The following is a 17,293-nucleotide window of genomic DNA, read 5'->3' as shown; positions in this document are numbered from 1 at the left end:
TTACCAAAGTGTTATATAATTATTAATTAAAATCATGAATAAGGTGTCTAATAATTTCTTCCAAAGACGTGTGGATACACTTGTTTGGATGAGGGATCAAAACTTGAAGAGAATGAAATTGTAAGGAATAAAAATTAAACTTCCGGGGTATTTCATTGAGGAATTTTAGTATAAAAAGGTTAAATTCTTTTATTTAGTACTAGGGAAACGAAAGTAAAAATAGTTAATAAAAATAACAGAGTAAAAAAATTAATGATATAAAAAGCAGTAGAAAATTAACGTAGGTTAGAAGAAAATTAAAATTTAAAAACTAATTTAAAGATAAATTTTTTTAATGAAACGTGGACACTAAATATAATAATTTTCATTATTAATACTTACAGATGAAATAGTAATATTGAATTTTTTTCAGAAATTAACATCTTCATTACTTTTTCTTAATTGTGTTTTTTAATAAAAATATTCTCATGGGGTGCTCCTAAGGTGAGAAAGTTTTGGCCTTATTTTTTTAGGAATTTTTTAAACATATCAAAATCATTATAAAATAATTGTTAGTATTATGGTTCCGATTCCTATAATGCACAATAAAAAGATTTTACCTAGATGTACCTTAATCATGTGAGGATTATTACTAACATAATTTGTTTTTGGTAGATGACTGAAAAGAAATTTAGTGCGTATAGTACATTATCTAACACAATATTTTAATTTTTCCCTTTTAAAAAAATATTTTTTATCAGCTCTAACACATTAATTTAAATACATTATTTATTATCGACTAAACATTTATTTTAAAATATAACATTTAACTGTATCTCATTAAATAATTAGTAACATTCACATGTCTCAATAAATTTTAGTGAAAAAAAAAATGTGATTGATAAAATCTGCAATTGAATTCCGAAAACCATCACTTTCTTTCCGGTCACAAAAGAACAAATGAGAATCTGCTTTCTTGGTTTGACACCATGGGCGGGCTTCTTCATGGTCCACGGTATTGGGCTCCGCTAATAAAGCCCAAATTAGCCCACGTCATCTCAAAATGAAACCGAAAAACAGAATTGCAAAAACGAAAAACCCAAATTGAAGGAAAAAAAAAAGAGAGAGAAAAGCACTTCAGGAAACGCAGGCTTTGGTTCGATTTGCTTTGTGCAGAGTGCAAAATCAGTGAAATCACCATGCTTCGTAGCTTGACCAAACTTCGTTGTTTGGCCGTTCAATCACGCCAAGTTCTATCACCTCCGTCTTCTCGCCGTCTCCTTCACCACTTGCCGCCGCCGCAATCGCTTCACTCCGCTTCCAATTTCCGCATTTCTAGTCCTTCCTTCATTTTCTCGTGGTGTCCTCCCCACGCATCTCAGCCTTCCCCTTCTGTAAGTCCTTCTTATACAGCATCTGAACTCTGAAAAATATTAAAGCAGCACGCGTTTTCAATTTAGAGTGAAATTCTTTACATTTCGTCCTTTTTTTTTTATATAATTTGATGTTAATATTTTGAGCTTGTACTCGGATCGTGATTGTGATATCAGCTTAATTTGCTGTATATAGTTGGTTCAAGTGCGTCATGCTTCGTCCAAGGAGCGAAAGCGAAAGCCAGTGCCTCCAACCGTTTCCAAGGTTAAGAAAACCAAAATGAAATCTTATTCGTAAGTTTCATCTTCATTCGTTACTCGTTTAACCTTTCAGTGCGTATGTATTTTTGTGTGTGTGTGTGTGTGTTTGTACTGTTGAACAAGTGGTTTTACTATGGCTGGAACAGGTCTTTCAAGTCCAGATTCAGAGCAATGAATGATGGGAACATCAGACGCTGGAAGGAGGGAAAGCGCCACAATGCTCATCTCAAGGTTGAATTCTTTTCTTTCTTCCACTTCTCATACGGTTTTGTGATTTTTTTTTATTCTGACCCTGTTTCGATAAACTCCTTAATAAGTGTTTATAGGAGAAGAAAATAAGAAGGTTAAATGAATTAAACTTCTCTTATAAGTTAAAATTAACTTGTATGGAAGCTATTCAATTTAAATTTTCTAAAAGCTGATGTGGATAAGGTATTTTTAAACTTATGAAGGAAGTTTAATTCGTTTTTTTTTTTCTTCTCCTGTAAGTGCTTGTTCAGAAATTTAAGCTCGATGTAATGGTTTGTTGAGACGTAAGTTTCTTTGGGGGGGGGGGGGTGCTCTGTTGTTCCATCGTTGTGAAACTGTGAATAAATCACGCCATACTCATTGCCAAGCTTTCCATCTCAATGTTGCATGAGGTGCAAATAAATGACCAAAGCCCATCTTGACAAAGTTATTGATTTCATCACATTCAGTGAACAGCTGCTGTCCTTCCTAAGCATGTTTCCTGTAGGCTGTAGCATTTGTATTACATTACATTCTGAAGTTCTTAAATAAATAGGCCAAACACTCGGTGACAAATTTCCTTCAGAGGAGTGAAATTGTTTTGGAAAATTGAAATCGTAATAGTTGTAGGACTAATGGCTAGATTATGATTTGGATTTCACCATTTGCAGAAAATAGAGCTACTTGTGTTTCCTTAGGATGCACAGTTGTGAAATTTGATTGGATGATGAGGCAATAATTATGGTATGCTTGTACATGAGGTATTAACAAACATTTGAAAATGCAAAAATAGTTCTGTTAGTGGCACTGGCATTTGTTGTGGGTGTATGCTCTATAGGTCAATCCAGCATGATTTCACTTATGTATAAATATTACTAGGCATATGATTTACCAAAGAGCAAAACAATTGCATGATGTTGCCCTTGTTTTGGGTTTGTCCTGTGATGGATGTTGTGGTATGTTATGCATAACATGTTTCCTATCATGTCATCATAGCTGTTGGGCCAGTTGGCAATTGGCACCCTTCTCTTTGCTAACCATTACGAGGGACTGCTAGCAGCTAATTTGAGGGCATATAGAGAAGTCAATGGTTGAATTTCTAATTTTTATCCATATTTTTTGGTTAATAAATGTCAATGGGCGAATTCAGAATACACTGTGATCCATTCAAAATGCATAGCCGTGGCAACAAAAAAAAAATCGTATGTGTATCTGTAATACGCAATTTGTACTTAGTGGGGGCATTTGGCTCCCCAATTCACTCCATATGGATGCCCATGCTTCTAGAACAAGAATCCTTGTATTGTAACTGTAAGTAATTGTCTTTAATAGTTTGGCTCCCAATTTACTCCATGTCTCAACTCTAGTTTGGCTCTGGTCTGGAGCTTGAGTCCCATATACCAAAGGCCAATTTATATCAATTTTATAAACTGAAGACAGGGGATTGAGTTTGAACAAGTTAGAATCTTCAAAATCAATTACCAGACCAGCATGGTTACCTAGCAAACAAAAGGGGTGGGGGCAGGGACCAAACAGTTAACTTTGCTTCTCTTAAATTCTCTCATTACAGCATATTTGAATAGCCTTTTTAATTGTATGAATTATATCTTTACTGTCCTTAAAATTGATGAATTTCTGGTATCTACCGCAGTCAAAGAAATCAAAGCGTAGGTTGAGGAAACCTGGTATTGTCCCAGCGGCTTATGCCAAAGTAATGAAGAAGCTCAATTTTTTTGCTTAGACATTGTCAGTTGTTGCTGGTTACAGGATGAAAAGAGCAATTTTCTTTTTTGCATTTTATCTCTGATCATTTGTTCACTTTCACATTTTAGAATCTGTAGAACGAGCAAATTACCGGGCAATTTCTTATTTGTTTCTTTGGAACAGTTAGAATTGATAATATTTCGAGGTCATGCCTGTTCAAAGTGGCATGTTTTAGTGGACAACGTGTGCTATATTGTTAACATCCAGTGGCTGCTTGATCCTTTCTTGTGATACATTGGATTTGTCTTAAGTTTTGATAAAACGTCGGAGTAATAAGGTATTAATTAAGCTTGTCGCCAGAATATCTCTATTTCGTGTTTATATTAGCGTTTCAATTAACTGTGTTTCGGCTGAAAAAGGGTATTTTTATATAAACATGAAGCAGAAACAAAATTCACATAATTAGCTATTTTAGTCCCTTAAAGGAAAATAAGAGTGTATTCACTCTAAATTTTACAAAGTTAATTTACGCCTTGTAGCAATTGTATAAGGATAATTTTGATATTTAGAATGAGGAGATATTTAAGCCAAAGCAATATTATTTTAAAATATAGGAAATGAAGTGTGATGTATTGAAAGATTTTTTTTTTCCTTTAACTATCATGTGTGGGTTTATTGTTCCCATAAACTAAAATAATCAATTGTCTATAAACAATTTATTTTCCCTGAAGTGACTTACAAAAAAGAAGTTATTATAATTTTAATTACTCATTTATTTTCAAATTTTACTTTCTTTTTCTTTAATCCTCCTTTGTTCTTAATTATAAAATATTTTCAATTAATTAACGTTCCTTAAGAAAAATAGTTATCATATTAAATTTGTCAATTATTTATATTATCATTTCAAAATTATTTTTTATTTTCTTTATAATTAGAGACTTGTTTCTCATTAATCTTTGGAAAAAAATAGTTAAGTAAGGATATATAAGGGAAAAAATAATTAATACTTTTAGAAATTATAAAAAAAATCTTATAAAAAGAGTTAAACAAGTTTTTAAAAAGAATGTTATAATTAAGGAGGGAGTATAAGATTTTGGTAGCAACTTTCATACAAAATCTTGACGATAAAAAAAACTTGAAGTTTTCAATACTTATGTAGCAACTTTAATTATATGTGGTGGAAAATCAATAATTTATCCTCAAAGTCACACAAAATGAAAAAGGAATATTGCATTGGATATATAAATTAATACGAGAGAGAGGGAGGGAGGGAGGGAGATTTTACATGAAATTACTTTATGTTGGACTAACCGATCTTGCCAAAAAGCACTGCATGATGCCCAAGCCTAATAACTGAGCCAGATTATCTTCAACAAACCCCTTGTTATTCTCACAACCTTATTCGTCAAGATGTTGTATAGATAAAGATAACTGTTATTCTTATTATCTATACTTGAGTTATATCAGTTTGATTTATTAGCAAGCTGTTAGTATTTAAATTTTGTGTTGCACTTTAACTCTATATAAAGAGCTCATGAATGAAAATAATAAGTTCCTCCCCATAATACTTCTCTTCTTTCAACATTATTTTTTCTATATATATATAAAAATAAAAATAAACATATCGGTACTTCATCCTATACAAGAAATGGTGCTACTAAATCTTAGGTTCTACACTTTTAAGGTATGCAATGGAAGTTATGGCATTTTAAAGAATGTCCTGAAAGCGCGAAAATCGAGATGAATGGAGGTGGCCACAGTTTCAGCCAATTACTGCAAGCAAACTTTGTCTGACTGCTGGTATTGAGCAAAGTATAGATCCAAATATTCCAGTCAGAGCATAAGCAATAGCACAAAATGGAAGAGCCTCAGGTTCCTTGGCAGATAAGGCTGCTGTTCCAAGCCCGTGACAACTGTATAAGTTCATCCAAGAGGAAGCAAAAATAAGCATATATGCCTCAGCAAGAAAATAGTTTATCTACCTTAATGGCATGTTTCCTAAATACTATTTCTTCATCTCCAAGACTCCAACCTAGAACTCAGCTAAATTTGACAGTGCACATTCAGAAGCACTGTCAATGACCACTAATTATGATGCTAATTGAAAATTGGACTGCATAACGAATGATCTATGAATTACAGAATATACCTAGATGCGGTTGCTATTCCACGAGCAATTGGATCACGAAGACGGAGTTTATCAAGTGTTGCTTGCACAAAATTTGCTCCAACTAAACCAGTTACTACAACTGCAGCAGCTGTGACAGATGCATTGGCACCTGCAGACACGGCAAAATTTCAAAGATGAAATCGTTTATCTTCTGCTCAGGAAAGAGGTGTGGTAAGAGTTAAAACAAACTAGGATTTCAGACTAAGTAACCTTTTACATTTATCGCATTAGCTCCAATTTAGATTTGCTGTATGCATAATGGTTGTGATAAATGGGGATGCAAAACATGATGTTTACCTTCAAAAAAGGACACAATGCTGAGAGCCAACGCCACTGTTATACATCTGGGTAGAATGGATACTGTTAGAGATGGTTCTAAAGCAACCAGACGTCCAACAAGAGCAGTTGAGTACAATGAGAATAAGGAAGAAATTATGACAGAGGTGAAAATCTCAGCTGCATGCCTTTGTACAAGCTGAAAACAGTAGATAAATCATTAGTTAATCTTTTAATGTGAATCATGCAAGTTTTGATGATGATGAAAAGAAATTCACTTGATAAGGATTGTCATCATAAAAAAGGGGAAGAATGTGAATGTATGAATACACTGATTTTGATGTTGCCAAAGAGTGTGTGTGTGTGTGTGTGTGTGTGCGTGTGTGTGTGTGCGTGTGCGTGTGTGCGTGCGTGTGTGTGTGTGTATGTGTGTGTGTGTGTGTGCGTGTGCGCGCGTGTGTGTGCGCGTGTGTGCGTGCGTGCGCGTGTGTGTGTGTGTGCGTGCGCGCGTGTGTGCGTGTGTGCGCGTGCGCGTGTGTGTGTGTGCGTGTGTGCGTGCGCGTGTGTGCGTGTGTACGTGTGTGTGTGTGTGCGTGTGCGTGTGCGCGCGCGCGCGTGTGTGTGTGTGTGTGTGTGTGTGTGTGTGTGCGTGTGCGTGTGTGCGTGTGCGTGTGCGTGTGTGTGTGTGTGTGTGTGTGTTTGACAAAACTCTACTTTATCTTTTTATAGTTAGTTTTGGAAAAGTGCAAGAAGTCATATAAGATATGGTTGAGCTCGTGGAGAGCACCTCAAGCTTGATTTTCACTTTATTTTACTGCTCTATTTTCACTTGTAGTTTCAAAACCTTATTTTGCACTCTTGAAGGTTGGAAACTCGAATCTAAACTCCCTCATTCTTCCTTCTAAATTTCGTGGAGTCTACAAGAGGTAGGGGGGTCTCTCCTACTCTTGAATCATATGTTTGTTGTTGAACTTCCTTGAACAAGTTGTTGCTTTGAATTTTAGAGTTTTCTGTCATGTCTCGAATCTGTGCTCTGAGTTGTTTTCCTTGAGTTTTGTATGCCAAAAATGACTTCTTTTCATGCTAAAACATAGAGTTAGCCTCAAATTCCTCCCAAATCGGAGTTTCCTAGCAAAAGTTACAAATAAAACAAGTTTAAGGACCTTTAGTAAAATGAAAAATCTATCACGAATTTGGACTAAGAGTTACAGAAGTATGAACTATTGTTATTAAATTTTTTTACCTCAAAAATGAGTTTGTTAGGTTTGAAAATGTAGGGTAACATATAAGATTTGCGAAAATCCGACTCAGAGCATCGAGAGTGCTAAAAGTAAGTTAGGAGCACCAAGAAAACCATGATTATGAGGGACCAAGACATTTATAGTAGTCAAGATGAGGCTACTACTTCACCTTCCTCTAGTGAAAGTGAAGAAGCAAAAAGGGAAGAATCTAGTGAAGAGATCTACCCCTAAGAAGAAGGACAACCTGTAATGGTTAAGAATGAGTGTAAGGAGGTAAGTGTCTCCTCCAAGAGGTTAGTTAAGAAGGAAAGACATTTTGAAATAGAGACAAATATTAAAGAAATTTCCCCTCTTAGACAATCTCCACATTTTCTCCTTTAAAAAAGACACTTGTTAGCATTGTCACACCTCTTAGGCTTGAGTTTATTCCTCAAGTAAAGAAGTTGTTGGATGAGGGTTTGCTTCGCAAGAGCTTAAATCTTTATGCTTTGTTGGTGCCCAAAATAGGTATTATTAGGCACCAAATCCCTAAAATAGGTGGCATGATGAATGTTTTGAGTGGTGCAACCTTCTTTTGTAAAATCACTCGTGCACCTAACATCTTCATGATTTGTGTACATAGGGACTCATTAGGTAGGTTTGTTCTTATTTTTAGTTTCAATACAAACATAGGTACTCATATGGGACACCTTAGGTTTGTCATACTTTTTGGTAGGAATAATCAACATGAAAATACAGAAAAATGTATGTTTTATTGCATTACTTTTCTTAATTTTTTAAATAGTGATCAAGGGATTCCCATGAACGCTAAGAGAATAAAGGTCATTCCTGAGTGGTCCACTCCACCAAGTATAAGAAAAATTTGGGGTTTCCATGACTTAACAAACTTTTACAAAAGGTTTGTCCCATATTTTTCTATACTTGTAGCACCACTCATTGAGTTGGTGAGGAACCATGTTCCTTTATGGGAAGATGCCCAAGAAATGGGTTTTTAGACCTTACCTTACTTCAACATACCAAACACCACTAATACATATATTTTTGTTCTTTTTACAGGTGTTGAGGAAAAAAGTCCAGAGTTCCAAGAACCTCAGGATTTGAGGTCAAATCCTTTTCAAGGGGGAGAGAATGATGAAATCCTACCCCTCAAGGGCATTGGGTAGAAGACTCTAAGAAGATTGAGCCAGAGATGCAAGAGAAGGCCCTAGGGTTCTCATGAGCCTTAGGGTAGATTTCGGGCCTATGGGCTAAGTATGAGTCCGCTTATCTTTGTACATATTAGATTAAGGTTTCATTATTTTTTTGCCTTGTATTTAGGACTCCATAATATAGGTAAGGTACCCTAAAAATGTAGGATTTTTTAGCCTTTGTATTTTAGGACACCTAGACTAGTTTTTGTATTAGGGGTAGTTTTGTAATTTCACATGCATTAAGTGAATATTTGATGTGTGTGGTTGGAAATAAATTTAATTGGATTGGGAGCCCAATCCAATTAAATTTTAGAGGGGGATGTGAGCATTTTCTTGCTATATCCCATTGCCACATCATATAGTCACACTTTGTGTATGTCCTTCATGTTTTACATGCCTCATGACACCTAAGCACAGTTAGTGGAGAATCTTGGACTTGATCTTGGATTAGTGGGCTGAACCATAGCTAAAATTCACTAATCATAATTAGTGAAATTTTGGCTCCACAAATTCAATTTCAAATTCAAGTGAAATTTGAATAGAAATTTAAATTTCCATCCAATTTTGTGTGACACTTAAGTTATAAATAGAGGTCATGTGTGTGCATTTTTTCAACTTTGATCATTTGAGAATTATAATTCAAAGTTCAGACCTCTTTTGAGACACAAAATTTTGTGTTATTTCTCTCCTTCTCCCTTCACTCATCTTCTCCTACCTTCAAGCTCTTATCCATGGCTTCCTATGATGGTGAGCTTCTTCTTGACTCATATTCTCCTTGAAGTGGCGCCTCTTCTCCTTGAAGTGGCGCCTCTTCTCAACTCTTCTTCTTCTCCATTCTGTTGCCACTAAAATTCAAGAAGCAAAGGACTCCATTGATGAAGAAGATCCAAGGCATACAAGCTCCAATGGATTCAGATCCATGGCTATACATTCTGTAACAGATCCTAAGAAGAATACATAGATCAAAAATCACCTACGGATTCAGATTTCGTTGCCTTTGTTGATTAACCATTATGGATCCAAGTATTTCTAAAACTCTTCCTAATAATCTAACGTAATGTTTTATTGCTGGTTATTGGTATTTTATAAGGACCCGCTAAAATTTCAACATGATGTTGATATTTCTTTTTTTTTATTAAAACATTCTTAATTTTTTAATTAAAAAGTGTAAAAATTATATTTTTAAACTATTATGCATTCCATTTATGTTGCATTAATCAATATTTATATTCATTTCACTTGGGTAACCATACTATGACATATTAGCTACAATGATTGATTTTATTTATATTCATCATTTTTTTATGTTAAGCGAGTCTTAAATATTTAAATTATACAATTTGCATATGAATGATGTTTAAATTTATTTTAATATCAAAATATCCTTTTTTTAAATTTGAAAGTATTCCATTTGTCCTAAAATAAGTGTTGTCCTAGGTTATTTTACACCGACTAAGAAAAAATAATAAATAAATGAAATTTTATTATGAATTTTTATGCAAAGTTAAATACTGCACTTGCTCTACTAAATCTATGAGTTAAATACATTGATAGTGTAAACACTTTTACATTGTTCAATCATAATTCATTATTAATATGACCCTTAAAATTAATTATCATAAAAGTTAACAAACTTATCATATATGGTAGATTGTGATTAGATGACAATATAAAACTTTTTTAAAGTATATAATCCTTTTTCTCTAATTTTATTTTGGTTTTGCATATTTCAAATATTTTTTAATTGTTCTGTTTATCAAATAAAAATAAATACCTTTAAGATAAAATTGTGACATCAATTAGATATAAAAACAAGTAAAAGTTGTCATTATCTGAGAAATGTTATGTCCATTTTAACAGTTAAATAAAAAATAAAATTTAATTAAAAACACTTAAATTCTTTGCACGGGTAAAACATTTAGTATATATGTAGAGGAGTAGGTTAATAAATTATAATTACAATTTTTTTAAATATATCCAAGGTATACCCTGTTAACGTGTTTGTTAATTAAAATGATAAAAATATACGATAAGAGCTTATTTTTTAAAATTTATAGTTTACTAAAAATAATTCATTATGGACATGTGTTTTTTAAGATAAACGATATGAATTCTCAACTACTTTAGTGTGGTACTAATTAAATACTTGATTATAAATTATAGTTTAGTTATATTATATACAATACATAACAAAAACGAAAAAAAAAATAACATTAGGGATATTTCATATTTTGATTCTTTCATATTAGGGCACATGAGTCTAGAGAACAATAAATGAGTTATAAAACTTCATAGTGAAATGACAAATTCTTATGCTGAATTGGATTTGAACTGGGGTAGGCATATTAATTTATAAATTATTAAATACTTTTTATGAATGTTAACTAAATATCATAAGTAAATTGTTCCTGGTTGTTCAATAGTTTGATAATCAATTATTTTTTGATAAATGATGACTAATGCATTTCGTTCAATAAATTTCTATCTTTATCTATTTTTGAGATGTTTGGATTTTTCAAAACTCCATGAACATGGACATTGAGAAGAGAAATATTATTCCCACTCACACCAAGACATAACTTAAACCCAATTGAACAAAATGTTGAATTGAATTATACCAGTCTCTATTGGAATTATTACTCATTTTTGTACTTGCAATTTTATTTTCAAATTATTTCTTCAATTAATAAAAAAAATAGGAATAGTTAGTATATATATATATATATATATATATATATATATATAATTTTCAATTGCAATTAATGCTTCACAATTGTTAGGTTCTCTAACTTGTACATACCTCTTTCAATTTCAATTTCAATTGAAAGGTTCTCTCTTGAAGCCAATATTTCCCCTCTGCAGGGAATAATGTTCACAAATCTCTCATACTTTGTTAAACCAAACATGCATTAAAATATCTATATTCTGTACTATTTAGCAAAGGATGTGGTTAACTCCTATTATGTATGTGGGTAATCCAATGTAAGCTTACAACAGAATAAAACTAGACCATAAACCCATAAAGCACCATCAAATAATCACTTACACATTTAGACTATAATTTTAATCAAAACAAGCACTTTCAAATAGCTTCAAACTTGGAGTAACATGGACAAAATTACAAGGGTAACATTTTATTAAAAGAAAACACTATAAACAACATTGAAGTCTAACACAAATTCTAGTTTCTGTTATGCATATAAAGGTTTAGATAGTTCAACAAAAACATCATAAATAGAATAACATTCTGGTTTTAGAAATAGTTCACCCCAGAAAAACTACTTAACTGGATAATAACCTCAACAAACCATAGGTTTAGTTCAACCAATTACCAGTTATACAGAGAAAAATTTGATGTTTGGTACAGCTTGTTCAAGGGAAACCTTCTGGAAGTGGCAAAAGCTATGAGATAAGAAGATTGAAATACGGACCAGAGAATTGAATAACACAGTAATCTAACACCATCTCAGCAAGCAAATATGAAGAAACACGTGTCCAGTCTCATCTCAGCTACCAACTGTAATCATCAGTAAACAAAAACATGTCATTTCTAACAAAATTTTCAAGTTCAAGTCAATAAACCAGTTCAGAAAGAGACTAATAGTAATCCATAATAACAAAAAGTTAAACTTCTTGCAGAAAAAACAGTCCATTTCATCAAATCAAATCCCATGTGTTTATATACAGAGAATTTGACGCAGTGTCTAAATTAGAAGAAAAAAAGAAGATAGAACAGACTATACCATAGCACAGCATTATGTTTCTCCATTAGCATTTACTCAATCTATGTTACAGTACTCTATCATTTACTTACACTATTAAGTATCAACTATCAGAATTAATATCCATTGAAAAGTAAGACTAAAAAATATGCCAACAAACACTAAATCACAAATAAAAGCAGGAAACAACCATGTAATTCCTGGCACTGAATACATCTCAGTGTTGTCATTTTACCATCCATTTTGGCAATGGATTTATGCAATCTACTCAATGAGGATCAGAATCCACATAAGTGCTTCTTTTTTCCTATTTATCAACTGAGATTATATTAACTCACTTATATTTTTCATCAGGTGCTTCAGTAGTATTTTAGAAATCTTTAATTAAACATATTTGAAGTAAACGTATTATCATTCTATTACTCAACTCTTACAAACAGAAATTCAATTGAAGAAACTTTGATACTTCATTTTGAGACACAGTAAAGTTGAACCATTTTACCTTGGTACACCATCATTTTATGCATGTACACCTTCCCTAACTTAAACTTCAAAAAATTATACATTGGCTTTAGGATCCACCAGCTAGTCCTCAATTCTAGACAATTTACTAAATTTGATAGTTTGTCTTTTCAATTATTAACATGGAAGTACCATTTAATCCAAATTGAATCCATTCTTGATGTTTTTCGAAAATAAAATTGCTCATATATCAGTTAGCATCCGCATCCAAACTGGTTCGAAAATATGCTCCATCCATGGAGAATTATTTAGTTGGCCAACCATAAGTTTGACCTACAAATTTCTTTCTCTTGGAGCAGAAGAAATAAAAATAAAAATGGCATAAGACTAACAGCATACTTTTTCAAAATAATTGAAGCGTTTATTTACCTTTAGAGGATTCTTATTCATGCAACAGCTCATATTATCACTTTTTCATTTATCTGGATTGCAGGAATGTGAGCAATTTTAGACCAGTATTTCCCGTTCTGACTTCGATACCTTGCTTCCAGTAAAGGACACTCCCGCATACTGAGTACTGCAAGAGAGGGAGGAAGATGATCTTCAGGTAAGGACTCAAAGCTTGGACAGTTGTACATGTACAACTGTTGGAGAGAAGTGAGATTCTGAAGCCCTTTTCCTTCCAACAACTTTAAACCATCAAAACTGTGCAGGAACAGAATTTTGAGAGAAATAGGCAGCAATTGCTCCTTCAGAAGAGTGTTAATAAGATCTTCATCACTGAGACCCTTAAATAAAAGATGTGTCAGAGAAGTGAGGCATTGGAATACCAAACCTATCTCTTGTTTAGACATAGATGATAGTATACCAACATCAACAAAAAGTGATCGTAAACTGGAAGGGAAACACCTTGGGGACAATGATGCTAGCTTTGGAAGCCCAGAAAGGTCCAAGTGTTCAAGGGAAGGGAGATCAATCTGATCTGGTAGTGATCTAAGTTTGTCACAATCAGTGACAATAAAATCAACTAATTTGGGAGCTGCTCCTCCACCTTGAGTAGTAATTGCTTCCAAGTTGGGAATAAAACGGATGTAAAGTTCTTGAAGGGCAGGGAAACAAGCTAATGAAAAGGATGTCAAGGAACGACAGCTATTCCATATTCTTAGCTTTTCAAGTGATGTGAATCTATGCCATGTATCGTGGGATAGAAATTCTAACTTTCTACAGTGCCAAATGTCAAGTGATTGCAATGATGTGGGTAAACAATCAGCTGGGAAGGAAATCAAAGATGGGATATTTGTAAGAGTCAACTTTTGAAGACAATTAGCACTTAGTATCATTCTAGGCAAAGACTGCAAGCTATCACACTTTTCAATGAATAGTTCACAATAAGAGAAATTGTCAAGCATAGACAACAAGTCTTCTTGTCCCTCTGTAATATGTATTGCTTCAATTGATGTATTCCAGTGCAGATTAGATGACTTTGTCACTAGTTGGTTGCACTCTGAGAAACTAACCTCTGTCAATGAAGGTAGATGATTGGGCAAGATTCCTCTCAGCTTGGGGCACGTGTATAGATGCAAACGTTTGAGACAAGGAAAAGGAAAGTAGCTGCCTTCACCTTCAAATGGTAGCCACTCCTGCCACTCTAACATATCTTCAAATTCCAAACTCTCCAACGATGGAAATGGCTGCAACAACTGAGAGCCTCCATTGCTGCTGTAGAACTCGTAACCAACTGTCTTCACCATTTTCATCCTTTTGATGACAAGCTCCTTGAGGGAAGGTAGTTGTCCAAATGATGGAAGTGTCAAGCAATTGTTGCAATCACTAATACGAAGGACTATGATGTTTGAAAATGAAGAATCTCCGATCCAATTAGGAAAGCTAGTGCCACCATAATATTTGATGTCGAGTTTCTTTAAATTAGTTGATGGTTGCAAGTTGTCAAGTACATCTTTTTCAATCTGCTGATTTTGTAGTTCACTGCCCCATTCCAGCATAAGCTCCTCAATCTTCTCTTTGTTCTTTAAATTGGCACGAGATGCATCCACAGGATTAACAACATTGTGCAAGTTCAAAATGGAAAGCCTACCCTGCAGATAAGGAAAATTCCTTAAATCTCTAACACTTAGTCCATCTTGTCTTCCAACAATAAAAACTGTCAAAGTACGAAGATCTTGTAGTCTGCAGATTTGTGCTGGCATCTCTGGCAAATTAGTGCCACTGAGGTCAAGGTGACGCAAATTAACCAGATTTCCTATCTGCTGTGGCAATTGAATAAGAAATTCGCAATTTGATAGTATCAATGTCTGCAAATTGTAAAGCATAAATGTTTCAGTGGGCAAGCTTTCAATGGATGTGTAGGACAGATCCAGATACCGCAAGTGCAACAAACTGTCAATTGAAACAGGCAGCTCAGTGATATTTTTGTATTTAGACAATGACAGTATTCTCAAGCATCTAAGTTTTGGTAACAAGTCATGTGATACCATTTTGGTCAAATAAAATTCTTCTAATGGATATCCCAAACGTGGTAGGAAGGTCCGCAAACACATTAGCTCATAGAAATCCTCAAACTTTTTAGAGACATCAAACATCTCCCTAGAAAATGATAAATGGCGAACAGTTTTTGGAATTTTACTGCCTTCAAAGTAGCAAGAACTTCTTCCTGATACAAGTCTAGCTAAATCATAGACGAGGTCATGCATTCGAAATTTTTCCTCTGCAATAGCAATATCTTTTTGAATTAAGGATCTAGATAATAATTCTTTAAAACAGTCCTCACCAGATGATTCCATTGCCTTATCTTCATGGATATGTTGAAGAAAGCCTTCAGCCATCCATAACAAAATCAATTCCTTCCTATCCAGCGAACGATGTTTTGGAAAAATTGAGAAATAGGAAAAACACCTTTTCAAATGTGCAGGAAGATGGAGATAACTTATGCGTAAAGCTGGTAAAACATCATCATGTGCCCACAAATTGCTATTAAGGATTCTATTCCATTCACCAACATCAACATTTGATCGCAAAAGACCTCCCAATGTTTTAGCAGCTAATGGTAGGCCATTGCATTTTCTTGCAATTTTCCTACCAATTCCTTCTAGACTTGGATATTTGTCATAACCTTCATTTCCAAATGCATGTCTTGCCAGTATGTGCCAACAATTTTCATCACTAAGAGGTTTCAGCTCATAAATGGGAAATGTATGTGTGACTTGTGCAACTTTTTGTTGTCGGGTTGTCACAATGATCTTACTTCCCTTTTTCCCACTGCTAAAAGGTGCTATTAGATGATGCCAATCATTGTACTTTTCATTCCAAAGGTCATCAAGCACAAGCAAAAATTTCTTATCTCTTAGGTTATTCTTTAATTCAACACGAAGAACATCAAGATTAGTAATATGACAATCTTTCAATGTGAGAGACTCAACAATTTTCTTTGTTACCTTAAGAATATCAAAATCATCAGACACCCATGCCCAAGCTGTCAAATCAAAATGTTTCTGCACTTCAGTTACATTGTAAAGGGATTGAACAAGGGTTGTTTTTCCTAGACCTCCCATGCCCAATACTGTGATCACTTCTATATCATTAGACATGGCATCATCATCATATAGAAGCATGCTCAGTAGTTTCTCCTTGTCATCCTCTCTAGCAACCACAACAGATTCAACCAACGAATCTGTTACTGTTCTATAAGAGACTCTCCTAGTAACACTTTGCAAGCCAAGAATATCTTTTTGTCTCACAAAATGTTCCAGCCTTTCGGAAATTGCTTCAAGCTTGGAATTCATGCTCTTATAGAAATTTTTAAAGCTAGAAGAAAACACTGATCTGACCTTGTTAGCAAATGTTTTAGATTCTCCCTCCACCTCGCATCTCAAAGCATCTGTGTTGATTTCATCCAACAAATCCTCTGCATCCAAGACAGCATCTTTCAATTCTTCAAGCCATTCCTTCACTACAGGATCAGTGATCTGCTTCTCTTCAGCATCATTAAGAACAGCATTAAGTGCCAACAACTTCATCTTCAACTCATCCAACACATAAACATTCAGCTTTCTGCTGGAGAAGAAATCTCGAAACTCTCTTGAAGCTATCTTTTTTATTAAGATCTCAACAGAAGCAGAGATAAGTGCCTCTCCCACCATAGCTAAGGCCATTTCTTCTCTTGTTTTGCAAATTGGATCAGAGCACTGAAACTCTTGCTAAATGCTAAACGAGATTCAAAAGTCAAATGTATGAAATTCAGGTATCATATGGCTTAAGTCAATGTTTTGATTTCACTTTCGTTATTGTAAACGCGTTCTTTTCTCTTAAGGAAAAAAAATAAATAAAGCGTTCCTGTTTTTATTATTTATCATTCCTTTGGGCTTCACTTAGGTGCGGCAAGGCATATTTTTTCCACTGGTACACCACAAATCAAAACCGTTGATTTTATTACTCATTTAAAACAATAGCTGAAATTGTGTTGTTCCGGTGACTTTCTTTATTAAATTAAATGAATTTATGATGTTCTTACATCTGCTCTCCATTATGTGCACTGATGGCGATGAATTGCAAATGATCTCTTCTTTAGTCCAACTTATGTTGCGGCATGGTTTGTGTTTTTTATTTTATTTGAGTCACTCTACTACACATTGAACTGGTTGCAGTTTGAAACTAAGATCCCAAAGCTGGT

At 34.0% G+C, this 17,293-nt stretch overlaps 3 protein-coding genes across 3 annotated transcripts in view; 1 reads left to right on the top strand and 2 right to left on the bottom strand.

Annotated features, from left to right (window-relative positions):
• Nucleotides 1–1,062: 1,062 nt before the first annotated feature.
• On the top strand, nt 1,063–3,836 carry LOC114366965. The gene is made up of 4 exons (XM_028324024.1): nt 1,063–1,373; nt 1,549–1,646; nt 1,760–1,844; nt 3,493–3,836. Exons 1-4 carry the CDS (start codon nt 1,179–1,181, stop codon nt 3,580–3,582), a joined length of 468 nt encoding a protein of 155 aa, XP_028179825.1. The 5' UTR covers nt 1,063–1,178; the 3' UTR covers nt 3,583–3,836.
• A 1,285-nt stretch (nt 3,837–5,121) lies between these two features.
• The window catches only part of LOC114368506 (plastidal glycolate/glycerate translocator 1, chloroplastic-like), a 33,974-nt gene continuing 21,802 nt past the window's right edge, over nt 5,122–17,293 (bottom strand). The window contains exons 3-5 of the mRNA XM_028325745.1: nt 6,013–6,190; nt 5,695–5,824; nt 5,122–5,458 (exon numbers count right to left, since the gene is read on the bottom strand). Coding sequence (XP_028181546.1) covers nt 5,308–5,458; nt 5,695–5,824; nt 6,013–6,190 — 459 coding nt within the window. The 3' untranslated portion in view covers nt 5,122–5,307. The remainder of the gene's footprint in view (nt 5,459–5,694; nt 5,825–6,012; nt 6,191–17,293) is intronic.
• On the bottom strand, nt 11,593–16,910 carry LOC114369001 (putative disease resistance RPP13-like protein 1). The gene is made up of 2 exons (XM_028326304.1): nt 13,036–16,910; nt 11,593–11,939 (listed from the first exon to the last, which is right to left on the bottom strand). The coding sequence occupies exon 1, from the start codon at nt 16,773–16,775 to the stop codon at nt 13,065–13,067; it is 3,711 nt and encodes a 1,236-aa protein (XP_028182105.1). The 5' UTR covers nt 16,776–16,910; the 3' UTR covers nt 11,593–11,939; nt 13,036–13,064.

The sequence above is a fragment of the Glycine soja genome, chromosome 9, assembly GCF_004193775.1.
Source record: "Glycine soja cultivar W05 chromosome 9, ASM419377v2, whole genome shotgun sequence".
NCBI classification, from domain to species: Eukaryota; Viridiplantae; Streptophyta; class Magnoliopsida; order Fabales; family Fabaceae; genus Glycine; species Glycine soja.
Note: the sequence above shows the minus strand (reverse complement) of the source record. Positions and strands in the feature narration are given on the sequence as shown.

Coding starts and splice junctions, on each gene's coding strand:
- LOC114366965 (XM_028324024.1), top strand. CDS start 1,179: ATGCTTCGTAGCTTGACCAAACTTCGTTGTTTGGCCGTTCAATCACGC. Junction 1,374..1,548: donor CATCTCAGCCTTCCCCTTCT/GTAAGTCCTTCT, acceptor TGCTGTATATAG/TTGGTTCAAGTGCGTCATGC. Junction 1,845..3,492: donor GCCACAATGCTCATCTCAAG/GTTGAATTCTTT, acceptor TATCTACCGCAG/TCAAAGAAATCAAAGCGTAG.
- LOC114369001 (XM_028326304.1), bottom strand. CDS start 16,775: ATGGCCTTAGCTATGGTGGGAGAGGCACTTATCTCTGCTTCTGTTGAG.